Source organism: Heteronotia binoei, chromosome 9, assembly GCF_032191835.1.
Source record: "Heteronotia binoei isolate CCM8104 ecotype False Entrance Well chromosome 9, APGP_CSIRO_Hbin_v1, whole genome shotgun sequence".
NCBI classification, from domain to species: domain Eukaryota; kingdom Metazoa; phylum Chordata; class Lepidosauria; order Squamata; family Gekkonidae; genus Heteronotia; species Heteronotia binoei.
The window spans coordinates 121,785,144-121,806,669 of NC_083231.1; the positions used below are offsets into that span (position 1 = coordinate 121,785,144).

The following is a 21,526-nucleotide window of genomic DNA, read 5'->3' on the forward strand; positions in this document are numbered from 1 at the left end:
CCGAGTTTATTGTTCGCGGCCTCCCGAGGCCGGAGGCTCTTTGAGCCGGGGCAACAAAATGGCGCCCAAACCAGACGGAAGTCCCGCCTCCCAGGAGTGGGGTTGTCAATCGCTGGGCGGAAGTAAAGGCCGGGGCTGGTCCGTTGCTTTTGTGGTCCCCCAGGGGAGGCTTCCGCGCAGCTTCAGCCTCTATTCCGAATTTCCTTGATGAGTAAAGCGTGGCGAAGGCCGAGGTGGGCGGCGGCGGCGGCCTCAGGATGGAAGGCGCCGGACGAGGTGAGGAACCGGGGAGTCCGGGCGCGCCCAAAGATTCTGGGGTTGCCAATCCCCAGGTGGGGGCGGGGGAAGAGGTGTCCTGCCGAGCACTCCATTATTCCCTATGGAGGTCAATTCCAATAGAGTGTAATGGAGAATTGACCCACGGGTATCTGGGGCTGAGAGAAGGCCCCCTATTTTTTGACGCAGAGACACCAAATTTGCAGCATAGTACCCAGTGCCTCTCGTCAAAACACCCTCCTAGTTTCAAAAAGGTTGGACCGCGGGGTCCAATTCTATGAACCCCAAGTAAGGTGCTCCCATTCTTCATTATTTCCTATGGAAGGAAGGCTTTTTAAAAAGTTGTTCGGTCCCTTTCAATGTGATGGAAGGAGGGGAGGGAAATGTCTGCTGGGCACTCCGGTATTCCCTATGGAGACCAATTTCCATAGGGTTTAATGGAGAATTGATTCACGGTTATTTGGGGCTCAGGGAGGGGGCTGCTTTTTGAGATAGAGGCACCACATTTGCAGCATAGCATCCGATGCCTCTTAACAAAAGACTCTCAAAGTTTCAAAAGGATTAGACCAGGGGGTCCAATTCTATGAGCCCCAAAAGAAGGTGCCCCTAGCCTCTATTATTTCCAATGGAGGAAAGGCATTTAAAAGGTGTGCCGTCCCTTTAAAATGTGATGACCAGAACTCCCCTTGGAGTTCAATTTTGCTTGTCGCAACCTTGCTCCTGGCTCCATCCCCAAGTCTCCTGGCTCTACCCCCAAAGTCCCCAGATATTTCTTGAATTGGACCTGGCAATCCTACTGCCTTCTTCGGGCAGGCCTGTGTTGGGCCGAGCCATGTGTGACCCTATTTAAGATTAGGTAGCAAAGGACACAGACTGAAGTTAACTGTTTTTAACTTCAGTTTTTAACTGAAGTTAAACAAAAATTAAAACATGCTTAAAACATTAGCATTTGTTGGTTTTAAAGGTGCTTTCTCTGTATTTCTCCCATGGAATCCAGGGAACTGGGCAAAGGAAGCTTTAGCTCAGGGGTGTCAAACATGTGGCCTGAGGGCCGGATCAGGCCCCTGAAGGGGTCCTATCAGGCCCATGAGCAACTGGCTGTCATCTGCTTCCTTCTCTCTCTCTCTTGCCTCTTTCTGCCTTACAGCTTGTTTTGCAAGGCTTGCTCAATCGCACAGGAGCTACAGAGCAAAGCCTCTGTTTTCTCCTTTGGCTGAGGCTACTCTGGGGAGGAAGGGGAGGAGGGAGAGCTTGCTTTGCCAGGCTCTCTCAATTGCACAGCAGAGCTACTGAGTCAAACCTCTCTTTCTTCTTTTGGCTGAGGCTCCTCAAAGCAAGCGTTCTCAGTTATCAGAGACACTTAAATAAACAAGATATTGCAAGAGCGCTAATGTTTTAAGCATTTTTTTATTTTAAGTTTAAAAAAAAATCTTTCTTTTTGTGTGTGTCCTTTATAAAGTCCTTTATAAAGTTTATATCTCTATCGCCTGCCATTACCTTTTATGACACGCATAGCCCAGCCCAACAAGGTCTCAGTTAGGTCAGATCCAGCCCTCCTAAGGGAGTTTGACACCCCTGCTCTAGTTCTTTCCCTGCCTCCTCAGGGGACCAGGAGGGGGACGAGCATCAGTCAATGGAGAAAATCAAGGTTTTGCTCTGTAGCTCTGCTGTGCGATTGAGCAAGCCTTGCAAAGCAAGTTGAGATGCAGAAGGAAGCGAGAGAGAGGGAGAAGGAAGCAGATGACAGCCAGTTGCTTGGGAGCCTGAGAGGAGCCCTCCGGGGGCCTGATTTTGGCCCTCGGACTGCATGTTTGACACCCCTGACCAAACCGCTACCAAGTTGGCGTCCAGGGACACCTTTAAGACCAACAGAGCTTTATTCTGGGTGTGCTCTTTCCCTGTCTCCCCCGGGGACCAGGAGGGGGACGAGCATCAGCCAATGGAGAAAATCAAGGTTTTGCTCTGTATCTCTGCTGTGCGATTGAGCAGGCCGTGCAAAGCAAGTTGAGATGCAGAAGGAAGCGAGAGAGAGGGAGAAGGAAGCAGATGACAGCCAGTTGCTTGGGAGCCTGAGAGGAGCCCTCCAGGGGCCTGATTTGGCCCTTGGACTGCGTGTTTGACGCCCCTGACCAAACCATACCAAGTTGGTGTCCAGGGACACCTTTAAGACCAACATTCTGGGTGTGCATACACACAAAAGTATCTGAAGAAGCGTGCCTGCACATGAAAGCTTATACCCAGAATTAAACAGTGTTGGTATTAAAGGGGCTGCTGGACTCAAACTTGTTATACTGCTTCAGACCAACAGGGCGAACCACCGTGTAGCTGCACCACGCTGTTACTCTGAACTGCCCATGCTTGTTTTTGCCTGTCGGGCCTCTTTCCCTCATTCCTGTTGTGGCTGTGCGTCTATCTCCTACCTGGGACTCTAGCTTCTGGCTTTGTGGTATATCCTTTTAAATAGAATGATTAAAGGGTTGGAACGCTTTCTCTGTGAAGAAAGGTTGAAACGCTTGGGGCTCTTGAGCTTGGAGAAACGTCGACTGCGGGGTGACAGGATAGAGGTTGACAAGATTATGTGCGCGGGACAGAAAAGGTAGAGAAAGAAGGACTTTTCTCGCTTTGTCACAATACAAGAACTCGTGGGCACTCAATGAAATTGCTGAGCGGTCGGGTTAGAACAGATAAAAGGAAGTCCTTCTTCACCCAAAGGGGGATGAACACGTGGAATGCACTGCCACAGGAGGTGGCGGCTGCAAGCATAGACAGATTCAAGAGGGGACTGGATAAGCATCTGGAGCAGAGGTCCATCAGTGGCTGTTAGCCACAGTGTATTGTTGGAACTGTCTGGGGGCAGTGATGCTCTGTATTCTTGGTGCTTGTGGGGGGGTACAGTGGGAGAGCTTCTAGTGTCCTGGCCCCCCTGACCTCCTGATTGCACCTGGTTTTTTTGGCCACTGTGTGACACAGAGTGTTGGGTTGGATGGGCCATTGGACTGATCCAACAGGGCTTCTCTTAGGTTCTTATGTGACACAGAGTGTTGGACTGGATGGGCCATTGGCGTGATCCAACATGGCTTCTCTTATGTCCTTCTGTGACACAGAGTGCTGGACTGGATGGGCCACAGGCCTGATCCAAAATGGCTTCTCTTATGTTCTTATGTGACACAGAGTGTTGGACTGGATGGGCTACTGGCCTGATCCAATATGGCTTCTCTTATGTCCTTCTGTGACACAGAGTGTTGGACTGGATGGGCCATTGGCCTAATCCAACAAGGCTTCTCTTATGTTCTTATGTGACACAGAGTGTTGGACTGGATGGGCCATTGGCCTGATCCAACATGGCTTCTCTTATGTTCTTATGTGACACAAGTGTTGGACTGGATGGGCCATTGGCCTGATCCAACATGGCTTCTCTTATGTCCTTCTGTGACACAGAGTGTTGGACTGGATGGGCCATTGGCCTGATCCAACATGGCTTCTCTTATGTCCTTCTGTGACACAGAGTGTTGGACTGGATGGGCCATTGGCCTGATCCAACAGGGCTTCTCTTATGTCCTTCTGTGACACAGAGTGTTGGACTGGATGGGCCATTGGCCTGATCCAACATGGCTTCTCTTATGTCCTTCTGTGACACAGAGTGTTGGACTGGATGGTCCATTGGCCTGATCCAACAGGGCTTCTCTTATGTTCTTGTGTTCTTACCTTCTTTATGGGTTTTCCCCCCCGCCGCAGGTGAGGACGATGAATCCAACAGCCACGGGTCTCACAAGAAGAAGCATAAGAAACATAAGAAAAAGCACAAGAAGAAACATCACCGCGAGGATGTCGGAGTGACTGCGGTAGACATGGGTCCTGCCCTCCCGAAGCCTCAGCTGAAGCTTAAGATCAAATTGGGAGGCCAGATCCTGGGGACAAAAAGGTACAAAGACGTGGAAGGGTGGGGGAAGGGGCTTGACTGTTCGTGGCCTGGGAGTGCCGTCTGTTCCATTCAGCGGCAAGGAGCAGATTCTGTTTTAGAGCCCCTGTGAAATCCGCCAGATTAAAACGGGTTAAATCCAGTGCGTGGGGGTTCTGCCCTCGCTTCAGCCCCAATTGAAATCTTTTGCGCTGCTTCTGCTTCGTCTCCCTTAAACTCGTGGAGGAACGTCTTCCCAGCTTGCGGGCTCTTCCTTGCTCTGCCGGGACTTTAAGAACATTAGAAGATCCCTGCTAGATCAGACCATGGCCCATCTAGGCCACCATCTGTCCCACATGCTGAGTAACCAACAGGACAGGGTGGCCAGCGGTAGCTCTCCAGATGTTTTTTTTTGCCTACAACTCCCATCAGCCCCAGCCGTTGGCCATGCTGGCTGGGGCTGATGGGAGTTGTAGGCAAAAAGACATCTGGAGAGCTACCCTTGGCCAGCCCTGTCCTACATCTTCTCCCCCCACAACAGACACCCTGTGAAGTAGGTGGGGCTGAGAGAGCTCTCCCAGAAGCTGCCCTTTCAAGGACAACCTCTGCCAGAGCTATGGCTGGCCCAAGGCTGTTCCAGCAGCTGCAAGTGGGAGAGTGGGGAATCCAACCCGGTTCTCCCAGATAAGAGTCTGCACACTTCACCACTATACCAAGCTGGCTGTACAATCTCCTTTCCCTTCCTCCTCCACAACAAACACCCTGTGAGGTGGGAGGGGCTGGAGAGGGCTCTCACAGCAGCTGCCCTTTCAAGGACAGCCTCTGCCAGAGCTATGGCTGACCCAAGGCCATTCCAGCAGCTGCAAATGGAGGAGTGGGGAATCCAACCTTGTTCTCCCAGATAAGAAGACGACTGCAGATTTATACCCCGTCCTTCTCTCTGAATCAGAGACTCAGAGCGGCTTACAGTCTCCTACATCAGGGGTGGCCAACGGTAGCTCTCCAGATGTTTTTTGCCTACAACTCCCATCAGCCCCAGCCATTGGCCACGCTGGCTGGGGCTGATGGGAGTTGTAGGTAAAAAACATCTGGAGAGCTACCCTTGGCCACCCCTGACATGGAGGATGAAGCATCCTGGCACTGGGATTTGGAGGCTGACTGCCTCAGAACACGGTCACTGTGGCTAGTAGCCCCTAACAGACCTCTTCTCTAATCCCTGGCTGTCACGACATCCTCTGGCAGCATTTTAAACAGACATTTGAGTAAAGAAGCATTTCCTTTTGTCCATCCTGAACCGACCGCTCTTCAGCTTCGTTGGATACCTTCAAGTTCTAGCTTTTAGCATTCCCCAGCCTCCCCCCGCCTCCCTTTAAAGCCAGAACTGGCTGGTCTCTGAGTGTCTCTCTGCCTCCCAGGTTTCGTCTCGGCCGCTTACTTGCGTCTCTCTTCTCCCCAGCGTGCCAACCTTCACTGTCATCCCAGAGAGGCCGCGCTCTCCCTCCCCGCTGATGGTTGTGGATGACGAGGACGAGCCGATGGAGGGAGTCCCAATTGAACAGTACCGGGCCTGGCTGGGTGAGCGGATGATGGTGGAAACCAAGGCTGAAAGTGCGGATAAGAGATGGGATGGGCAGAGCTCTTCTGGATCTTTTTTTGGGGGAGGGCAGGACTCTCTATTACAGGGGTGGCCAACAGTAGCTCTCCAGATGTCTTTTGCCTACAACTCCCATCAGCCCCAGCCACCATGGCCAATGGCTGGGGCTGATAGGAGTTGTAGGCAAAAAAACATCTGGAGAGCTACCATTGGCCACCCCTGTCCTATATCTTCTCCCCCCACAACAGGCGCCATGTGAGGTGGGTGGGGCTGAGAGAGCTCTGACAGAAGCTTCCCTTTCAAGGACAGCTCTGCCAGAGCTCTGGCTGACCCAAGGCCATTCCAGCAGCTGCAAGTGGAGGAGTGGGGAATCCAACCCGGTTCTCCCAGATAAGAGAGCTCTGGCTGACCCAAGGCCATTTTAGCAGCTTCAAGTGGAGGAGGGGGGAATCAAACCTGGTTCTCCCAGATAAGAGAGCTCTCGCTGACCTAAGGCCACTCCAGCAGCTGCAAGTGGAGGAGTGGGGAATCCAACCTGGTTCTCCCAGATTAGAGAGCTATGGGTGACCCAAGGCCATTCCAGCAGATGCAAGAGGAGGAGTGGGGAATCCAACCTGGTTCTCCCAGATTAGAGAGCTATGGCTGACCCAAGGCCATTCCAGCAGCTGCAAGTGGAGGAGTGGGGAATCAAACCCGGTTCTCCCAGTTAAGAGAGCTATGGCTGACCCAAGGCCATTCCAGCAGCTGCAAGTGGAGGAGTGGGGAATCCAGCCTGGTTCTCCCAGATAAGAGAGCTCTGGCTGACCCAAGGCCATTCCAGCAGGTGCAAGTGGAGGAGTGGGGAATCCAACCCGGTTCTCCCAGATAAGAGAGCTCTGGCTGACCCAAGGCCATTCCATCAGGTGAAAGTGGAGGAGTGGGGAATCCAACCCGGTTCTCCCAGATAAGAGCGCTCTGGCTGACCCAAGGCCATTCCATCAGGTGAAAGTGGAGGAGTGGGGAATCCAACCCGGTTCTCCCAGATAAGAGTACGCACACTTAACCACTACACTAAACTGGCTCTCTCTCATTTATTAAGTGATTAAACAGGTACAGCATGCATGATACTTCTTGCTTGAACTGAGGCTTCAGGCCTTAATCCCTTTAGATAATAGTTTTGGACCCATCCGTTCTGCATTCAAATGCAAAGCACCAAAATCTACCAATCTGAGTCCCCTCTGTCCCCCACCAACATTCCAAGCCCATTAGCTTAAGAGAAACAAAAGCGTACATTCTCTGGGAGACATCTGTCTCCCAGAGTTGGCTTTGGTGCCATTATGTTCCCTTCAGGCTGATAAGCTGAACAGGACCCTGAGAGGTTCCATGAAGTCATTTACAATGCTGTGGGGCTAAAATCATGGCAGAAGGCGCTCTTGAAAACTGAACAAAGCAGGGGTCAAGGACCACCTTTAAGACCAAAGTTTTTTTTTCCAGAACGTAAGCTTTTCATGTGCCAAAAGCACACTCCTTCAGATGGGGGGGGATAAGGTGCAGTGGGCTGAAATACATGCCGTTGGTGGGTGAAGAGGGCAAACTGATGCAAAGCTGGCATCACACGGCAAAACAGTGAAACAAATTAGAGGGCTGTTTGGTCCCGATAGCCATAAAAGGTAATAAAAGTTGCCTGCCAGTTGGTGTTGCTGCAAGCCTGCGTAAAACAAAAGAACAAGGAAATACATGCCCCTTTGTTTTACCCAGGCTTTCAGCAACAGCAATTAACAGGCGACTTTTATTACCTTTTATGGCTATCCGGACCCACTGGCCTTCCAATTTATTACCCTATTTCGCAGTTCGATGCTAACTTTGTATCAGTTTACACTCTTAGCCCACCAACTGCATGTATTTCAGCCAGCTGTGCCCTATCCCATCACCTGAAGAAGTGTGCATGCGTGTGAAAGCTGACGTTCTGAATAAAACTTGGTTGGTCTTAAAGGTGTGGCTTGACTCCTGCTTTGTTCTACTGCTTCAGACCAATACGGCCTGATCCAACAGGGCCTCTCTTATGTTCTTATGTGACACAGAGTGTTGGACTGGATGGGCCTTTGGCCTGATCCAACAGGGCTTCTCTTATGTTCTTATGTGACACAAAGTGTTGGACTGGATGGGCCTTTGGCCTGATCCAACAGGGCTTCACTTATGTTCTTATGTGACACAGAGTGTTGGACTGGATGGGCCTTTGGCCTGATCCAACAGGGCCTCTCTTATGTTCTTATGTGACACAAAGTGTTGGACTGGAGGGGGCACTGGCCTGATCCAACAGGGCTTCACTTATGTTCTTATGTGACACAGAGTGTTGGACTGGATGGGCCTTTGGCCTGATCCAACAGGGCTTCTCTTATGTTCTTATGTGACACAGAGTGTAGGACTGGATGTTCCACTGGCCTGATCCAACAGGGCCTCTCTTATGTTCTTATGTGACACACAGTGTTGGACTGGATGTGCCATTGGCCTGATCCAACAGGGCTTCCCTTATGTTCTTATGAGACACAGAGTGTTGGACTGGATGGGCCATTGGCCTGATCCAACATGTCTTCTCTTATGTTCTTATGAGACACAGAGTGTTGGACTGGATGGGCCATTGGCCTGATCCAACAGGGCTTCTCTTATGTTCTTCTGTGACACAGAGTGTTGGACTGGATGGGCCATTGGCCTGATCCAACAGGGCTTCTCTTATGTTCTTCTGTGACACAGAGTGTTGGACTGGATGGGCCATTGGCCTGATCCAACAGGGCTTCTCTTATGTTCTTATGAGACACAGAGTGTTGGACTGGATGGGCCATTGGCCTGATCCAACAGGGCTTCTCTTATGTTCTTATGTGACACAGAGTGTTGGACTGGATGGGCCACTGGCCTGATCCAACAGGGCTTCTCTTATATTCTTATGTGACACAAAGTGTTGGACTGGATGGGCCACTGGCCTGATCCAACATGGCTTCTCTTATGTTCTTAGGTCTCCAGACCCCTCACCATCTTCATTGCCCTTTTAGTCAGTGTTATACTGGAAGCTTCTTTAAATTCTGCAAGGCAGAATTATCTAGGGCTGCATTTGGGTAATTTTAAGGGTTTGGAGGCAGTATTAATTGAGATTTCCAGCTGAGATTTTGAAGGTGTGCTTTTTTAGATTCATAGAATCATAGAGTTGGAAGGGACCTCCAGGGTCATCTATTCCAACCCCCTGCACAATGCAGGGAATTCACAAAGACCTCCCCCCCCCATTTGCAGTCAGTCAGTGGGAGAGGATACATGTGGTACCCAAAGACAGAGATCGAGGGGGACTTGATTTGCCGTATTGGCACGATGCTGCAGGTTTTGACTCTTTTAATAGACTATAATAAAAGCAACCCGCCTCCTTCCCATCGGTGCACAGATGAGGACAGCAACCTGGAGCCTTCGCCCCTGCCCGAGCTTGACGCGGAGATCGGCTTCCCGGCCCGGGAGGAAGAGGAGGAGCAGCGGTGGCTGGATGCCCTGGAGCGAGGCGAGCTGGACGACAACGGGGAGCTCAAGAAGGAGGTGGATGAGTCCTTGCTCACAACCCGGCAGGTAAGAGGGAGGAGCAGCCTGGCTGTTGGTGTGATGGCATGGTTTGAGTGCCTGACTCTCCCTGGGGCCGTGGCTCGGTGGCAGAGCCTCTGCTTGGTATGCAGAAGGTCCCAGGTTCAATCCCCGCCATCTCCAGTTAAAAGGACCAGGCAGTAGGAGATGTGAAAGACCTCCTCCTGAGACCCTGGAGACTAATGGAGAAGGGCTCTGGCTCAGTGGCAGAGCCTCTGCTTGGCATGCAGAAGGTCCCAGGTTCAATCCCCGATATCTCCAGTTGAAAGGACCAGGCAGGAGGGGATGGGAAAGACCTCCGCCTGAGACCCTGGAGACTAATGGAGAAGGGCTCTGGCTCAGTGGCAGAGCCTTTGCTTGGCATGCGGAAGGTCCCAGGTTCAATCTTCAGCATCTCCAGCTAAAAGGACCAGGCAGTAGGTGATGGGAAAGACCTCAGCCTGAGACCCTGGAGAAGGGCTGTGGCTCAGTGGTAGAGTATCCGTTTGGTATGCAGAAAGCTTCAGGTTCGGTCCTAGGGAATCTCCAACGAAAAGGAGCAGGCAGCTTTTATTTCGAGCTGCACTTGATTAATTTTAAGGGTTTAGAGGCAGTATTAATTGAGATTGTAAATTGTGATCTTGAAGGTGTGCTTTTTTAGAGTCAGAGTTGGAAGGGACCTCCCGGGTCATCTAGTCCAACCCCCTGCACAATGCACCTCCCCCTCACAAACACCTCCCCCTAAATTCACAGGATCCTCATTGCTGTCAGATGGCCATTTAGCCTCTGCTTACAAACCTCCAAGGAAGGAGAGCCCACCTCCTCCTGAGTTGGAAGGGACCTCCAGGGTTATCTAGTCCAACCCCCTGCGCAATGCAGGAACTTCACAAAGACCTCCCCCTAAATTCACAGGATCCTCATTGCTGTCAGATGGCCATTTAGCCTCTGTTTAAAAACCTCCAAGGAAGGAGAGCCCACCACCTCCCAAGGAGGAAGCCTGTTCCACTGAGGAACCACTCTTTCGGTCAGGAAGTTCTTCCTAATGTTGAGGCGGAAACTCTTCTGATTTAATTTCAACCCATTGGCTCTGGTCCTATCTTCCGGGGCCACAGAAAACAATTCCACACCATCCTCTATAGCACAGCCCTTCAAGTCCTTGAAGATGGTGATCCCATCACCTCTCAGCCGCCTCCTCTCCAGGCTAAACATCCCCAGCTCCTTCAGCCTTTCTTCATAGGACTTGGTCTCCAAACCCCTCACCATCTTCATCGCCCTCCTCTTCGTCAGTGTTTTACTTATACTGCAAGCTCCTTTAAATTCTGCAAGGTAGAAAGGCTATTAAATTTGTCAAATAAAGTTCCATCTGCATGATTTTCCTCCCCTGGATTTTTGCAATGTGATTTCTGGTGGCACCCCTGCATCGTCACTGCAGCTGCAGCTTGGAGCCTCTACGTCAGGGGTGGCTAAACTTGCGGAATGTAAGAGCCACATAGAATAAACATCAGATGTTTGAGGGCCGCAGAAAGTGCAGATCCAGGGAACTGGGCAAAGGAAGCTCTGGCTCTTTCCTTCCTTCCCCAGGGAACCAGGAGGAGGAGAAGCCTCAGCCAATAGAAGGATGAGAGGCTTCGCTCAGTAACTCTGCTGTGCGATTGAGAGAGCCTGGCAAAGCAAGCTCTCCCTCTTCCTCCCCAAGGGAGGAGCCTCAGCCAATGGAGAGAATAGAGGCTTTGCTCTGTAGCTCCTGTGCAGTTGAGCAGGCCTGGCAAAGCAAGCTGTGATGCAGAAGGAAGCAAAAGAAAGGGAGATGGAAGCAGATGGCAGCCAGTTGCTCGGGGAGCCCTCCGGGGGCCTGATTTGGCCCCTGGACCGCACGTTTGACACCCCTGCTGTGCGTCTGCAGCCCCTCGTCTAACCTCCTCTCCCTCCCTCCCTCCCTCTCCCTGTCTGTCCTGCAGAAAGCGCTGCTGCACAAGCAACAGAGCCAGCCGCTGCTGGAGCTGCCGATGGGCTACAAGGCCAAGGAGCTGACGGAGGAGATGCTGGTCAAGCGGGAGGAGCGCGCCCGCAAGCGGCGCCTGCAGGCCGCCAAGAAGGCCGAGGAGAGCAAGAACCAGACCATCGAGCGGCTCACCAAGACCAGCAAGGCCAAGGTGAAGACCCTGCGGGAGCGCAAGGCCAAGGGCGGGGCCGTCCCCACCGTCTGTTACCGCAACGCCCCTGACGCCGTCACCGTCTCCTTCCCGCCGGGGGCCGCCCTCCCTCTCCTGCACGCCGTCGCGCCCGCCCCGCCTCCGCCCACCCCCTGCGGGGTCAACGGGTGTCCCAACCTCAAGCGGTACTCCTGCTCCCGCACCGGAGTGCCCCTCTGCAGCCTGGCCTGTTACAAGAAGAACTTGTCCCTCCAGCAGGTGGCAGCCTAGAGCTCTCCTCCGAACGGGCTTGTGTGGCCAATCCAGGTGGTGCTCTGACCCTGGGGAAGGGCTGCTGCTGTGTGCTCTCGGCGCCCAGGCAGGCCGCGGGAGACGAACGGACAGAGCCGCCCATCTGTGATGCGAGAGGCTCGTCGGGTGGGCCGCGTCCGTCCGACTGGGGTGGCGGATGAGGCTTCTTAAGCCAGCGGAAGGGGTGATGTGGCGATGGGCGCACCAAAGGGGGTAAACGCGTCTCACGGGTGGAGCCTGCAATTCTGGCAACTCTGCTCTCCAAAGAAGCACGTGCCGCATCCGGGCACTTCGTTGTGGCTGCATTCTGGAGCTTCGGGGCGCCGTCAGCGTGGTGCACAGCGAGCGTTTCGAGCGTGCCGCTGCACGGGCCACTGATTGTGTTTGAGGTGGGGCTGTACGGAACAAGCGGCAGCATCGAGGATCCCTTTTGCGCCAGTCCCGCGGGCTTCCTGTTGGTTTCAGAGCTTCCCACTGCCTTTCCAGTAGCAGGTTGTCGAGTGGGAACGGGGAAGAGCCGGTGATGCTCTCTTAAAACCAGGCCCTGCAGGTCACTGCTTTTTAAAGAAATGTGGTTTCTTTGGCAGTAAAGGATGCATTGAAGATGCTGGAGAACCGAAGCGGGCTTGATTGTTTCCTTACCTGACCCAATCCCTCCCCCCTTTCTTCTGCTTAATGATGTTCATAGGACATAAGAGAAGCCATGTTGGATCAGGCCAGTGGCCCATCAAGTCCCACACTCTGTGTCACATAAGAACATAAGAGAAGCCATGTTGGATCAGGCCAGTGGCCCATCCAGTCCAACACTCTGTGTCACATAAGAACATAAGAGAAGCCCTGTTGGATCAGGCCAGTGGCCCATCCAGTCCAACACTTTGTGTCACACAGTGGCCAAAACCCAGGGACCATCAGGGGGTCCATCAGTGGGGCCAGAACACTAGAAGCCCTCCCACTGTTCCCCCTCCCAAGCACCAAGAATACAGAGCATCACTTGCCCCAGACATAAGAGAAGCCCTGTTGGATCAGGCCAGTGGCCCCTCCAGTCCAACACTCTGTGTCACATAAGAACATAAGAGAAGCCCTGTTGGATCAGGCCAGTGGCCCATCCAGTCCAACACTCTGTGTCACATAAGAGAAGCCATGTTGGATCAGGCCACTGGTCCATCCAGTCCCAGACTCTGTGTCACACAGTGGCCAAAACCCAGGGACCATCAGGGGGTCCATCAGTGGGGCCAGAACACTAGAAGCCCTCCCACTGTTCCCCCTCCCAAGCACCAAGAATACAGAGCATCACTTGCCCCAGACATAAGAGAAGCCATGTTGGATCAGGCCACTGGCCCATCCAGTCCAACACGCTGTGTCACACAGTGGCCAAACCGCACACCCCCCTTGGTGCCATCAGGAGGTCCATCAGTGGGGCCAGGACACTAGAAGCCCTCCCACTGCTGCCCCCCCCCCCCACAAGCACCAAGATACAGAGCATCACTGCCCCAGACAGAGAGTTCCATCTATACCTTGTGGCTAATAGCCACTGATGGACCTCTGCTCCATATGCTTATCCAGTCCCCTCTTGAAGCTGTCTATGCTTGTAACCGCCACCACCTCTTGTGGCAGTGAATTCCTTATGTTAATTGCCCTTTGGGTGAAGAAGGACTTCCTTTTACCCATTCTAACCCGACTGCTCAGTGATTTGATGGGAGTGTCCACAAGTTCTTATTTGAAAGGTGTAGCCTTTATGGGAAAACATGACTGTAACCCACACAGTGAGTAGGTTAAATAGCCAAAAGTTTATTTGATATATTTCCACGTGAACGGCCACTTGGCTAGCAAGGGCGCTTCAATGCCAGCATTTGTTTTAGGACAAAGTCGCACAGAGTAAACAATGGCAACACAGTATAAACAGAAATCTTGAAAACAACTGTGTCAAAACTACAAGATGCGATTTAGCAAATTTACAAAAAATCTCTAGATTAAATTGTGCACAGAGAGAGCATAAAGCCCCAAGCAGAAACACAGTTCCCAAGGATGACTCTGGAAAATTGTATTGAAGCCGTCGATTGAAATATACAATATGGGCGTTGGAGAGAAGCCGGTCTGAGGGCCTTGTCAGTTGGCTTGCGAAGAAGCTGCAAATGCAGCGGAATGCGATTTAAGCCGGTGGTTGCGTGAAGGCAAGATTCTCTCCTTCGGGAGCCGACAGCAGTGGAAGGACTCCGTTTGGAATTTACTTCTGAGTAATACTCCTTATAGACTTTTTGGAATTTTCCGGAGTCATCCTTAGGAACTGTGTTTTTGCTTGGGACCTTATGCTCTCTGTGTGATTTACGTCTTGGGAATGTATTTTGGATGCTTTTGCACAATTTGATATATAGATTTTTTGTAAATTTGTTAAATTGTATCTTGTATTTTTGACGCAGTTGTTTTTTAGATTTCAGCTTTTGTTTTAGAGCAAACCAGGTACTAGAGGCAGCAGTTCCGCTGGAGAAAATGGCGCTTTGGGGAGGGAAGGGTCTATGGAATGCTTTGGGTTCTAGGTGAAAATCCCTCCCCAAATCCTCCATCCTCAAGCTTTGCCCTCAAATCTCCAGGGGTCTTTCAGGCCAGAGCGGGCAGCCCTACAAAGAAGGCGATGCTGGCTGTTGTATAAAATGCCTGTTCCAAAGGCCCAGCCTGCCTCTTGCCTTGTCCCTGGCCGTCGCCATTTTGGAATTGGCGGTTGCCATCTTGGACTCTCTCACTTGGGGGCAGGAGGTTTCCCACCAACTCTGGGACTAATGCAGGAGAGTTGTAGGCATTCAGCTACGGCCCTGTTCTTCTTGGATCGAGAGAATGTCTGCCAAAGGTTCTGGTTGAGGATTTCTCAGAAATAGGAGTGTGAGCCACGCAGGCGAACAGTTCCTTGAGGGAGGTCCACGTGAAATCCAGTTCCAGAATGAAAGCTATGGGAGCCTGCCCTCAGAAGTGGGACCCCACATCCCCGTTGGAAGCCATGATCACCAATTTTAGTGCCGTGGGGGGGCTGAAGATGGTGGTGCTGGACCTTTCAGTGGGCTTCAGCCCTCAATTGCGTTGTGGGTTTATTCGATGAAGGTAGAAGATATTGCATTCATATTCTGCCCTAAGCTCCGAATCTCAGAGCAGCTCGCAATCTCCTTTTCCTTCCCCCACACATACAACACACACCCTTTGAGGTGGGTGGGGGTTAGAGGACTCTCGCAGCAGCTGCCCTTTCAAGGACAACTCCTGCGAGAGCTATGGCTGACCCAAGGCCATTCCAGCAGCTGCAAGTGGAGGAGTGGGGAATCCAACCCGGTTCTCCCAGATAAGAGAGCTCTGGCTGACCCAAGGCCATTCCAGCAGCTGCAAGTGGAGGAGTGGGTATCCAACCCGGATCTCCCAAATAAGAGTCTGCGCACTTAACCACTACACCAAACTGGTTCTAACCCCCATTGATTTTCTTTAGGCATTTAATATTTTATGCATAAGTGGGATGTTCTAGGCCTGTAGGTGGAAGAGGGCTGCGGAGAGACAGCTCTAATCTGGTCTCCCTGGGCAACGCTGCTATGGACCAACTGAAAAGGGAAGAGCACTGGATGATGATGATGATGATGGATTTATATCCCGCCCTCCACTCCGAAGAGTCTCAGAGCGGCTCACCATCTCCTTTTCCTTCCTCCCCCACAACAGACATCCTGTGAGGTGAGTGGGGCTGAGAGAGCTCTCCCGGAAGCTGCCCTTTCAAGGATAACTCTGCCAGAGCTACGGCTGACCCAAGGCCATTCCAGCAGGTGCAAGTGGAGCAGTGGGGAACCAAACCTGGGTCTCCCAGATAAGTGTCCGCGCACTTAACCCCTACACCAAATTAGGACCTGATATGTTTCCCACCCACCCCCGCTCAACCAGAAATTATATATGTACTTTCTCTCCCTAGAAATAACACAGTACCCAGAACAGGAGTCTCCAATGGGAGGCCTCCTTTGCGGCACCCACCAACACCTTTCCTGACACCCACCAATAATTTTTAGAACATGGGTGGGGCTTTTCCCATGCAAGGCTTCTGATTGGCCACAGGAGATGTGATTGGCTGTGCTTTGGCGGCAGCTGCCACCACAGCCCAAGTATCGTCGTCCCGTGACTGAAGGTCAGCTGGGGCGGCCATTTTGCGGCTAGCTCCGCCTCCTGGGGCAGCCACGTGGCGGCTGCGCTCACCTCACCGTGTCAGAGTTCCAAAAGCTGGGGGCCCCCGACTTAAAACCGTAAAGTCTTGCAAGAGGAAGGAAGCTGCTTAAGAGAAGGATGTCGGGGGGGGGGGCGGTCAAGGGGTTGCCAGAATCGTCGACGTGCGTGGAAACGGCCCCCTCTCACTGGGCCCTCCGCTGGGATCGCAGTTTGCGGAGCCGCAGCATGCGGAGGCGCAGGGCGAGATCCTTGGGGATCTTGCCCCCTTTGGCTAAGATCTCCCTCAGCCGTTGCTTGGGGGTCTTCGTCAGACGGAAGTCGCAGATGGTGGGGTTGTCCTCGTAAGAGACGCGGCAGCTCTTGGTGACGGAGTGGTAGCCCTCGGCCGCCGCCGTGACGTCGTACTCCCCGGGGTTTAGCAGGCGCCAGTAGTCCCCGTCGAAAGCTGCCGGGGAGGCAAAGAAAAGGAGACGTCAACGGCACGCAAGGTCGTTCCGCTAGGGATGCCAGCCTCCAGGTGGGACCCAGGGATCCTTTGGAACTACAGCTCACCTCCAGTCTAAAGAGGAAGGACGGTGGCTCAGTGGTAGAGCATCTGCTTGGTAAGCAGAAGCTCCCAGGTTCAATCCCCAACTAAAAAGGGTCCAGGCAAGTAGGTGTGAAGAACCTCCGTTTGAGACCCTGAAGAGCCGCTGCCAGTCTGAGTAGACAAGACTGACTTTGATGGACCCAAGAGGATCTGATTCAGTATAAGGCAATGTGACGGAACCGGCCCGATTCTGCCTTCAGACCCGGTCCCGTCAACTCCCTATTGAGTCGCCAACTCCTGGAGGGAGCTATTTCTCCTCCGGCCACTTGGGCTCGCTGCCACCACCTGCTCAGTCTAGGGGTTCAGATTGAGAGGAACAGGACTCCCAATCCCCCTCTCCAGCTATGAGGCCAGGCCTCAAGGTCCTCTGCCACCCTGTACTTGGGTATCACAGAGACCTCAGCACTTCTTTGGGGAACCCCTGGAGGACTGGCACCTTATCCAACTGCATGCCTTCCCCTTTCCCCGGGGCCCCCTTCATAAAGCAGCGTGGTCTAAGCGGTCGGGATCTATGTGGTACAGAGTTTGACTGCCAGCATTCAAAACAGCAAAAATATTTATTTAAAAGAGAAAAAGAAAAGAAAAGCACAACGAAAACAGTTGCATGTAAAAGGTTAGCACAGCCTAGCACCCGCACAGCAAACAGCATGACAAAGAAAAGGTGGTTATAAACGCATCCTACTGTCCCTGGTCTAAACTTGCCCTGCCTTGAGGATGACTTACTTGATCTGACTGCCTGGGGGCCTCCTTTTCCTGAGTAGGCCTATCCCACAGTCAGGAGCCCCCATGCTCACAACCTCCTCCTTTGAGCGCCAGTTGAGGACTGCCTCTCTTCCTGCCTAACTCACATACCAAGAACAAAAGAACTTGCCGCTCTAGGAGGCTTTCCCCCTAGAGTTGTTGGTTTGGCTCTGGAAGGGAGGGGGGAATGAAAGGAGGGCTAGGCCCCAAAGCCTGCTTAGCAGTTTCATGTTCCCTCCCAACTAAGATGGCGTTTCTCCACAGGCAGCTTCTTATGTTCTTAAGGGGAGGAATGGTGGCTCAGTGGTAGAGCATCTGCTTGGTAAGCAGAAGCTCCCAGGTTCAATCCCCAACTAAAAAGGGTCCAGGCAAGTAGGCGTGAAGAACCTCAGTTTGAGATCCTGGAGACCTGCTGCCAGTCTGAGTAGACAAGACTGACTTTGATGGACCAAAGAGGGTCTGAGTGAGTATAAGGCAGCTTTATATGTTCTTAAGGGGAGGGACAGTGGCTCAGTGGTAGAGCATCTGCTTGATAAGCAGAAGGTCCCAGGTTCAATCCCCGGCATCTCCAACTTAAAAGGATCCAGGCAAGTAGGTGTGAAAAACCTCAGCTTGAGACCCTGGATCCACTGCTGGTCAGGGGAGGGATGGTGGCTCAGTGGTAGAGCATCTGCGTGGTAAGCAGAAGGTCCCAGGTTCAATCCCCGGCATCTCCAACTAAAAAGGGTCCAGCCAAATGAGACCCTGGAGAGCTGCTGCCAGTCTGAGTAGACAAGACTGACTTTGATGGACCCAAGAGGGTCTGATTCAGTATAAGGCAGCTTTATATGTTCTTATGTTCTTAAGGGGAGGGACAGTGGCTCAGTGGTAGAGCATCTGCTTGATAAGCAGAAGGTCCCAGGTTCAATCCCCGGCATCTCCAACTAAAAAGGATCCAGGCGAATAGGCGTGAAAAACCTCAGCTGGAGACCCTGGAGAGCCACTGCCAGTCTGAGTAGACAAGACTGACTTTGATGGACCCAGGGTCTGATTCAGTAGAAGGCAGCTTCATATATTCATATGTCAGTTCCCCTGGAGAAAATGGCTGCTTTGGAGGGTGGACTCTACGGCATTGTACTCTACTGAGGCTCCACCCCCAATCACCAGGAATTTCCCGACGTGGATCTGGCATTTGTAATCCACTTTAGTGAGACTGGAGGCAGATTATATACTGGGAATCAATGCAATCTATGGATGATTGCATCTAATAAGCAATGTAACAGGATTTGGGATTGCAGGAATTTAAAATGGAGTACAAGCAATGTTCCCTCTAAGCTGCAGAGTTGTGTGAGCAAAAATTCTACTTTGTGAGCTATAGGCATTAAAGTTATGAGCTGAAGAAGAAGAAGAAGACCGCAGATTTATACCCCGCCCTTCTCTCTCTCTCTCTCTCTCTCTCTCTCTGAGTGGCTTACAATCTTCTTTATCTTCCTCCCCTACAACAGACACCCTGCGAGGTAGGCAGGGCTGAGAGAGCTCTCCCAGAAGTTTCCCTTTCAAGGACAACTTCTGCGAGAGCCATGGATGACCCAAGGCCATTCCAGCCAGGTGCAAGTGGAGGAGTAGGGAGTCCAACCCGGATTCTTATCCCAGATAAGAGTCCGCACACTTAACCACTACGCCAACTTTACTGGCATTAAAGTTGTGAGCCACTGCATAAATTAGTGTGCTCTGGGACCATCCTTCCTGAGTGAATGCAAAAATGTGTGAGCTGCAAGCTAAAAATCTGTGAGCTAGCTCACACTAACTGGGAACCCTGAGCACAAAGTATTAAGCAGGACATGTTACTGGATCAGTAGAAACACAGCGCCTTTACCTGAGTCACTCCGTTATAATGTAGCCCGTTTCCTTTATAAGAAGAAGAAGACTGCAGGTTTATACCCGGCCCTTCTCTCTGAATCAGAGACTCAGAGCGGCTTACAATCTCCTACATCTTCTCCCCCCACAACAGACACCCTGTGAGGTGCGTGGGACTGAGAGAGCTCTGACAGAAGCTGCCGTTTCAAGGACAGCTCTGTGAGAGCTACGGCTGACCCTAGGCCATTCCAGCAGCTGGAAGCGGGGGAGTGGGGAATCAAACCCGGTTCTCCCAGATAAGAGTCTGCACACTTAACCATTACACCAAACTGGCTCTTGTGAAGTTATCCTTTTTTCCTCTACAATGGAGACTCGGAGCGGCTGCCACGTTTGGCTGTCCGGATGGCCTGCCGATGAGCGACTGTCAGTTGCCCTCGAGAATTTTGCCCTACCTGTCCTGATGTCGTGGTTGATGCCGTCCACAGAAATGATGGCGTCTGCGATTCCTTGTTCGGTGTCTTTGTCTCGAACTATGCCTTTAATGCCCCTGCGGACCTGGAACGACAAGACACGGTTAACGTAAGAGATGGCACATTGCACCAAAAGATGCGTGCGCCTGAAGCATCGCAGAGAACTGAAATAAAGTTAGTTTAGTTTTGTTCATTGGATTTATATCCCGCCCTCCCCGCCGAAGCAGACTCGGGGCGGCTCACAAACACAATTGGAGAACGATAAAAACCAGTTAAACATTAAAACAAACCATTTAAAACAGCTTAAACCATTTGGTGCTAATTCTGTATGATCTAGGATGGCGCTCCACGTTCTTCGACAGCCAATTGGAACTCGTATCGCGGCGGTGGCCGTCAGTTAAAAGCTAGCTGAAATAATACTGCCTCGCAAGCCTTGCGGAATTGGGCAAGGTCCCACAAAACTCTGACGTTCTCGGGCGGTTGGTTCCACCAGCGGGGTGGGGCGGGGTGGGGCGGAGGGGCAGCGATGGAGAAGGCTCTTTCTCGAGTTGTTTTCAGCCTTGCCTCTCTCGGCCTGGTGATCGATAATAGATTGTGTGTTCCTGATCGAAGTACCTTCTGGGGAACATGTGGGGAGAGACGGTCTCTAAGGTAGACAGGTCCTCGGCCATAGAGGGCTTTAAAGGTAATAACCAGCACCTTTCTGGTGGAACTCTGAGACTCTTGAGTGGAGGGCGGAATATAAATCCAGTGTCTGTCTGTCTGCCTTCCTTCCTTCCTTCCTTCCTTCCTTCCTTCCTTCCTTCCTTCCTTCCTTCCTTCCTTCCTTCCTTCCTTCCTTCCTTCCTTCCTTCCTTCCTTCATCTGATATTTATTCTATGTGGCTCCTACATTAAGCAAGTTTGGCCAACCCTGACCTAGTGGAAGGCCAGATTTGCACCACATTGATAACTGTGCCACTATTGCATCTAACAATCGGGGAAGGAATGGTGGCTCAGTGGTAGAGCATCTGCTTGGTAAGCAGAAGGTCCCAGGTTCAATCCCCGGCATCTCCAACTAAAAAGGGTCCAGGGAAATAGGTGTGAAAAACCTCAGCTTGAGACCCTGGAGAGCCGCTGCCAGTCTGAGTAGATAATACTGACTTTGACGGACAGGGTTGGAATTCTAGCAGGAGCTCCTTTGCGTATTAGGCCACACCCCCCTGATGTAGCCAATCCTCCAAGAGCTAAGCAACCCTGGAGGGTTCCTATTGAGTAACTGTTGGTGGAATGTATTAGAAAAATGATTTGTTGGAAGTGCAAGAGAAATACAGTCTATGCGAGTGGAAGAGGAATTGTTATAATGGTGAGTGTGGCTGTGTTGTTTTAATATTTTATGAGATGCGATAACCCCTTGGTGTATTTTCTGTTAAAAGTATTATTAGGTATTTTGTCATAGGAGCAAGTTATGGCAGGGGTGTCGAACTCATGAGGGCCGGATCTGACATAAATGAGACCTTGTTGGGGCAGGCCACGCATGGACCTCTTTAAGATTAGATATCAGAGATATAAATTTTATAAAGAACACAGACAAACACAAATATATATTTTTTTAAAAAATTAAAACATGCTTAAAACGTTAGCACTCACTGGCTTTAAAGATGCTTTCTTTGTATTTCTCCAATGGGATCCAGGGAACTGGGCCAAGGAAGCTCTGGCTCTTTCCTTCCATCCCCAGGGGATCAGGAGAGGGAGGAGCCTCAGCCAATAGAAGGAAGAGAGGCTTCACTCAGTAGCTCTGCTGTGCGATTGAGAGAGCCTGGCAAAAGCAAGCTCTCCCTCCCCTCCCCCCCAAGGGAGAAGCCTCAGCCAATGGAGAAAACAGAGGCTTTGCTCTGTAGCTCCTGTGCGATTGAGCAAGCCTTGCAAAGCAAGCTGCGATGCAGAA

At 51.8% G+C, this 21,526-nt stretch overlaps 2 protein-coding genes across 2 annotated transcripts in view; one reads left to right on the plus strand and one right to left on the minus strand.

Annotated features, from left to right (window-relative positions):
- Nucleotides 1-207: 207 nt before the first annotated feature.
- Nucleotides 208-12,405, plus strand: INO80B (INO80 complex subunit B). The gene is given in 6 exon segments (XM_060247207.1): nt 208-234; nt 237-276; nt 4,012-4,198; nt 5,631-5,749; nt 9,175-9,350; nt 11,300-12,405. Coding segments are annotated over 6 exon segments (1,014 nt in total). The 3' UTR covers nt 11,765-12,405.
- A 1,149-nt stretch (nt 12,406-13,554) lies between these two features.
- The window catches only part of CPXM1 (carboxypeptidase X, M14 family member 1), a 68,410-nt gene continuing 60,438 nt past the window's right edge, over nt 13,555-21,526 (minus strand). The window contains exons 13-14 of the mRNA XM_060247208.1: nt 19,583-19,685; nt 13,555-16,409 (exon numbers count right to left, since the gene is read on the minus strand). Coding sequence (XP_060103191.1) covers nt 16,147-16,409; nt 19,583-19,685 — 366 coding nt within the window. The 3' untranslated portion in view covers nt 13,555-16,146. The remainder of the gene's footprint in view (nt 16,410-19,582; nt 19,686-21,526) is intronic.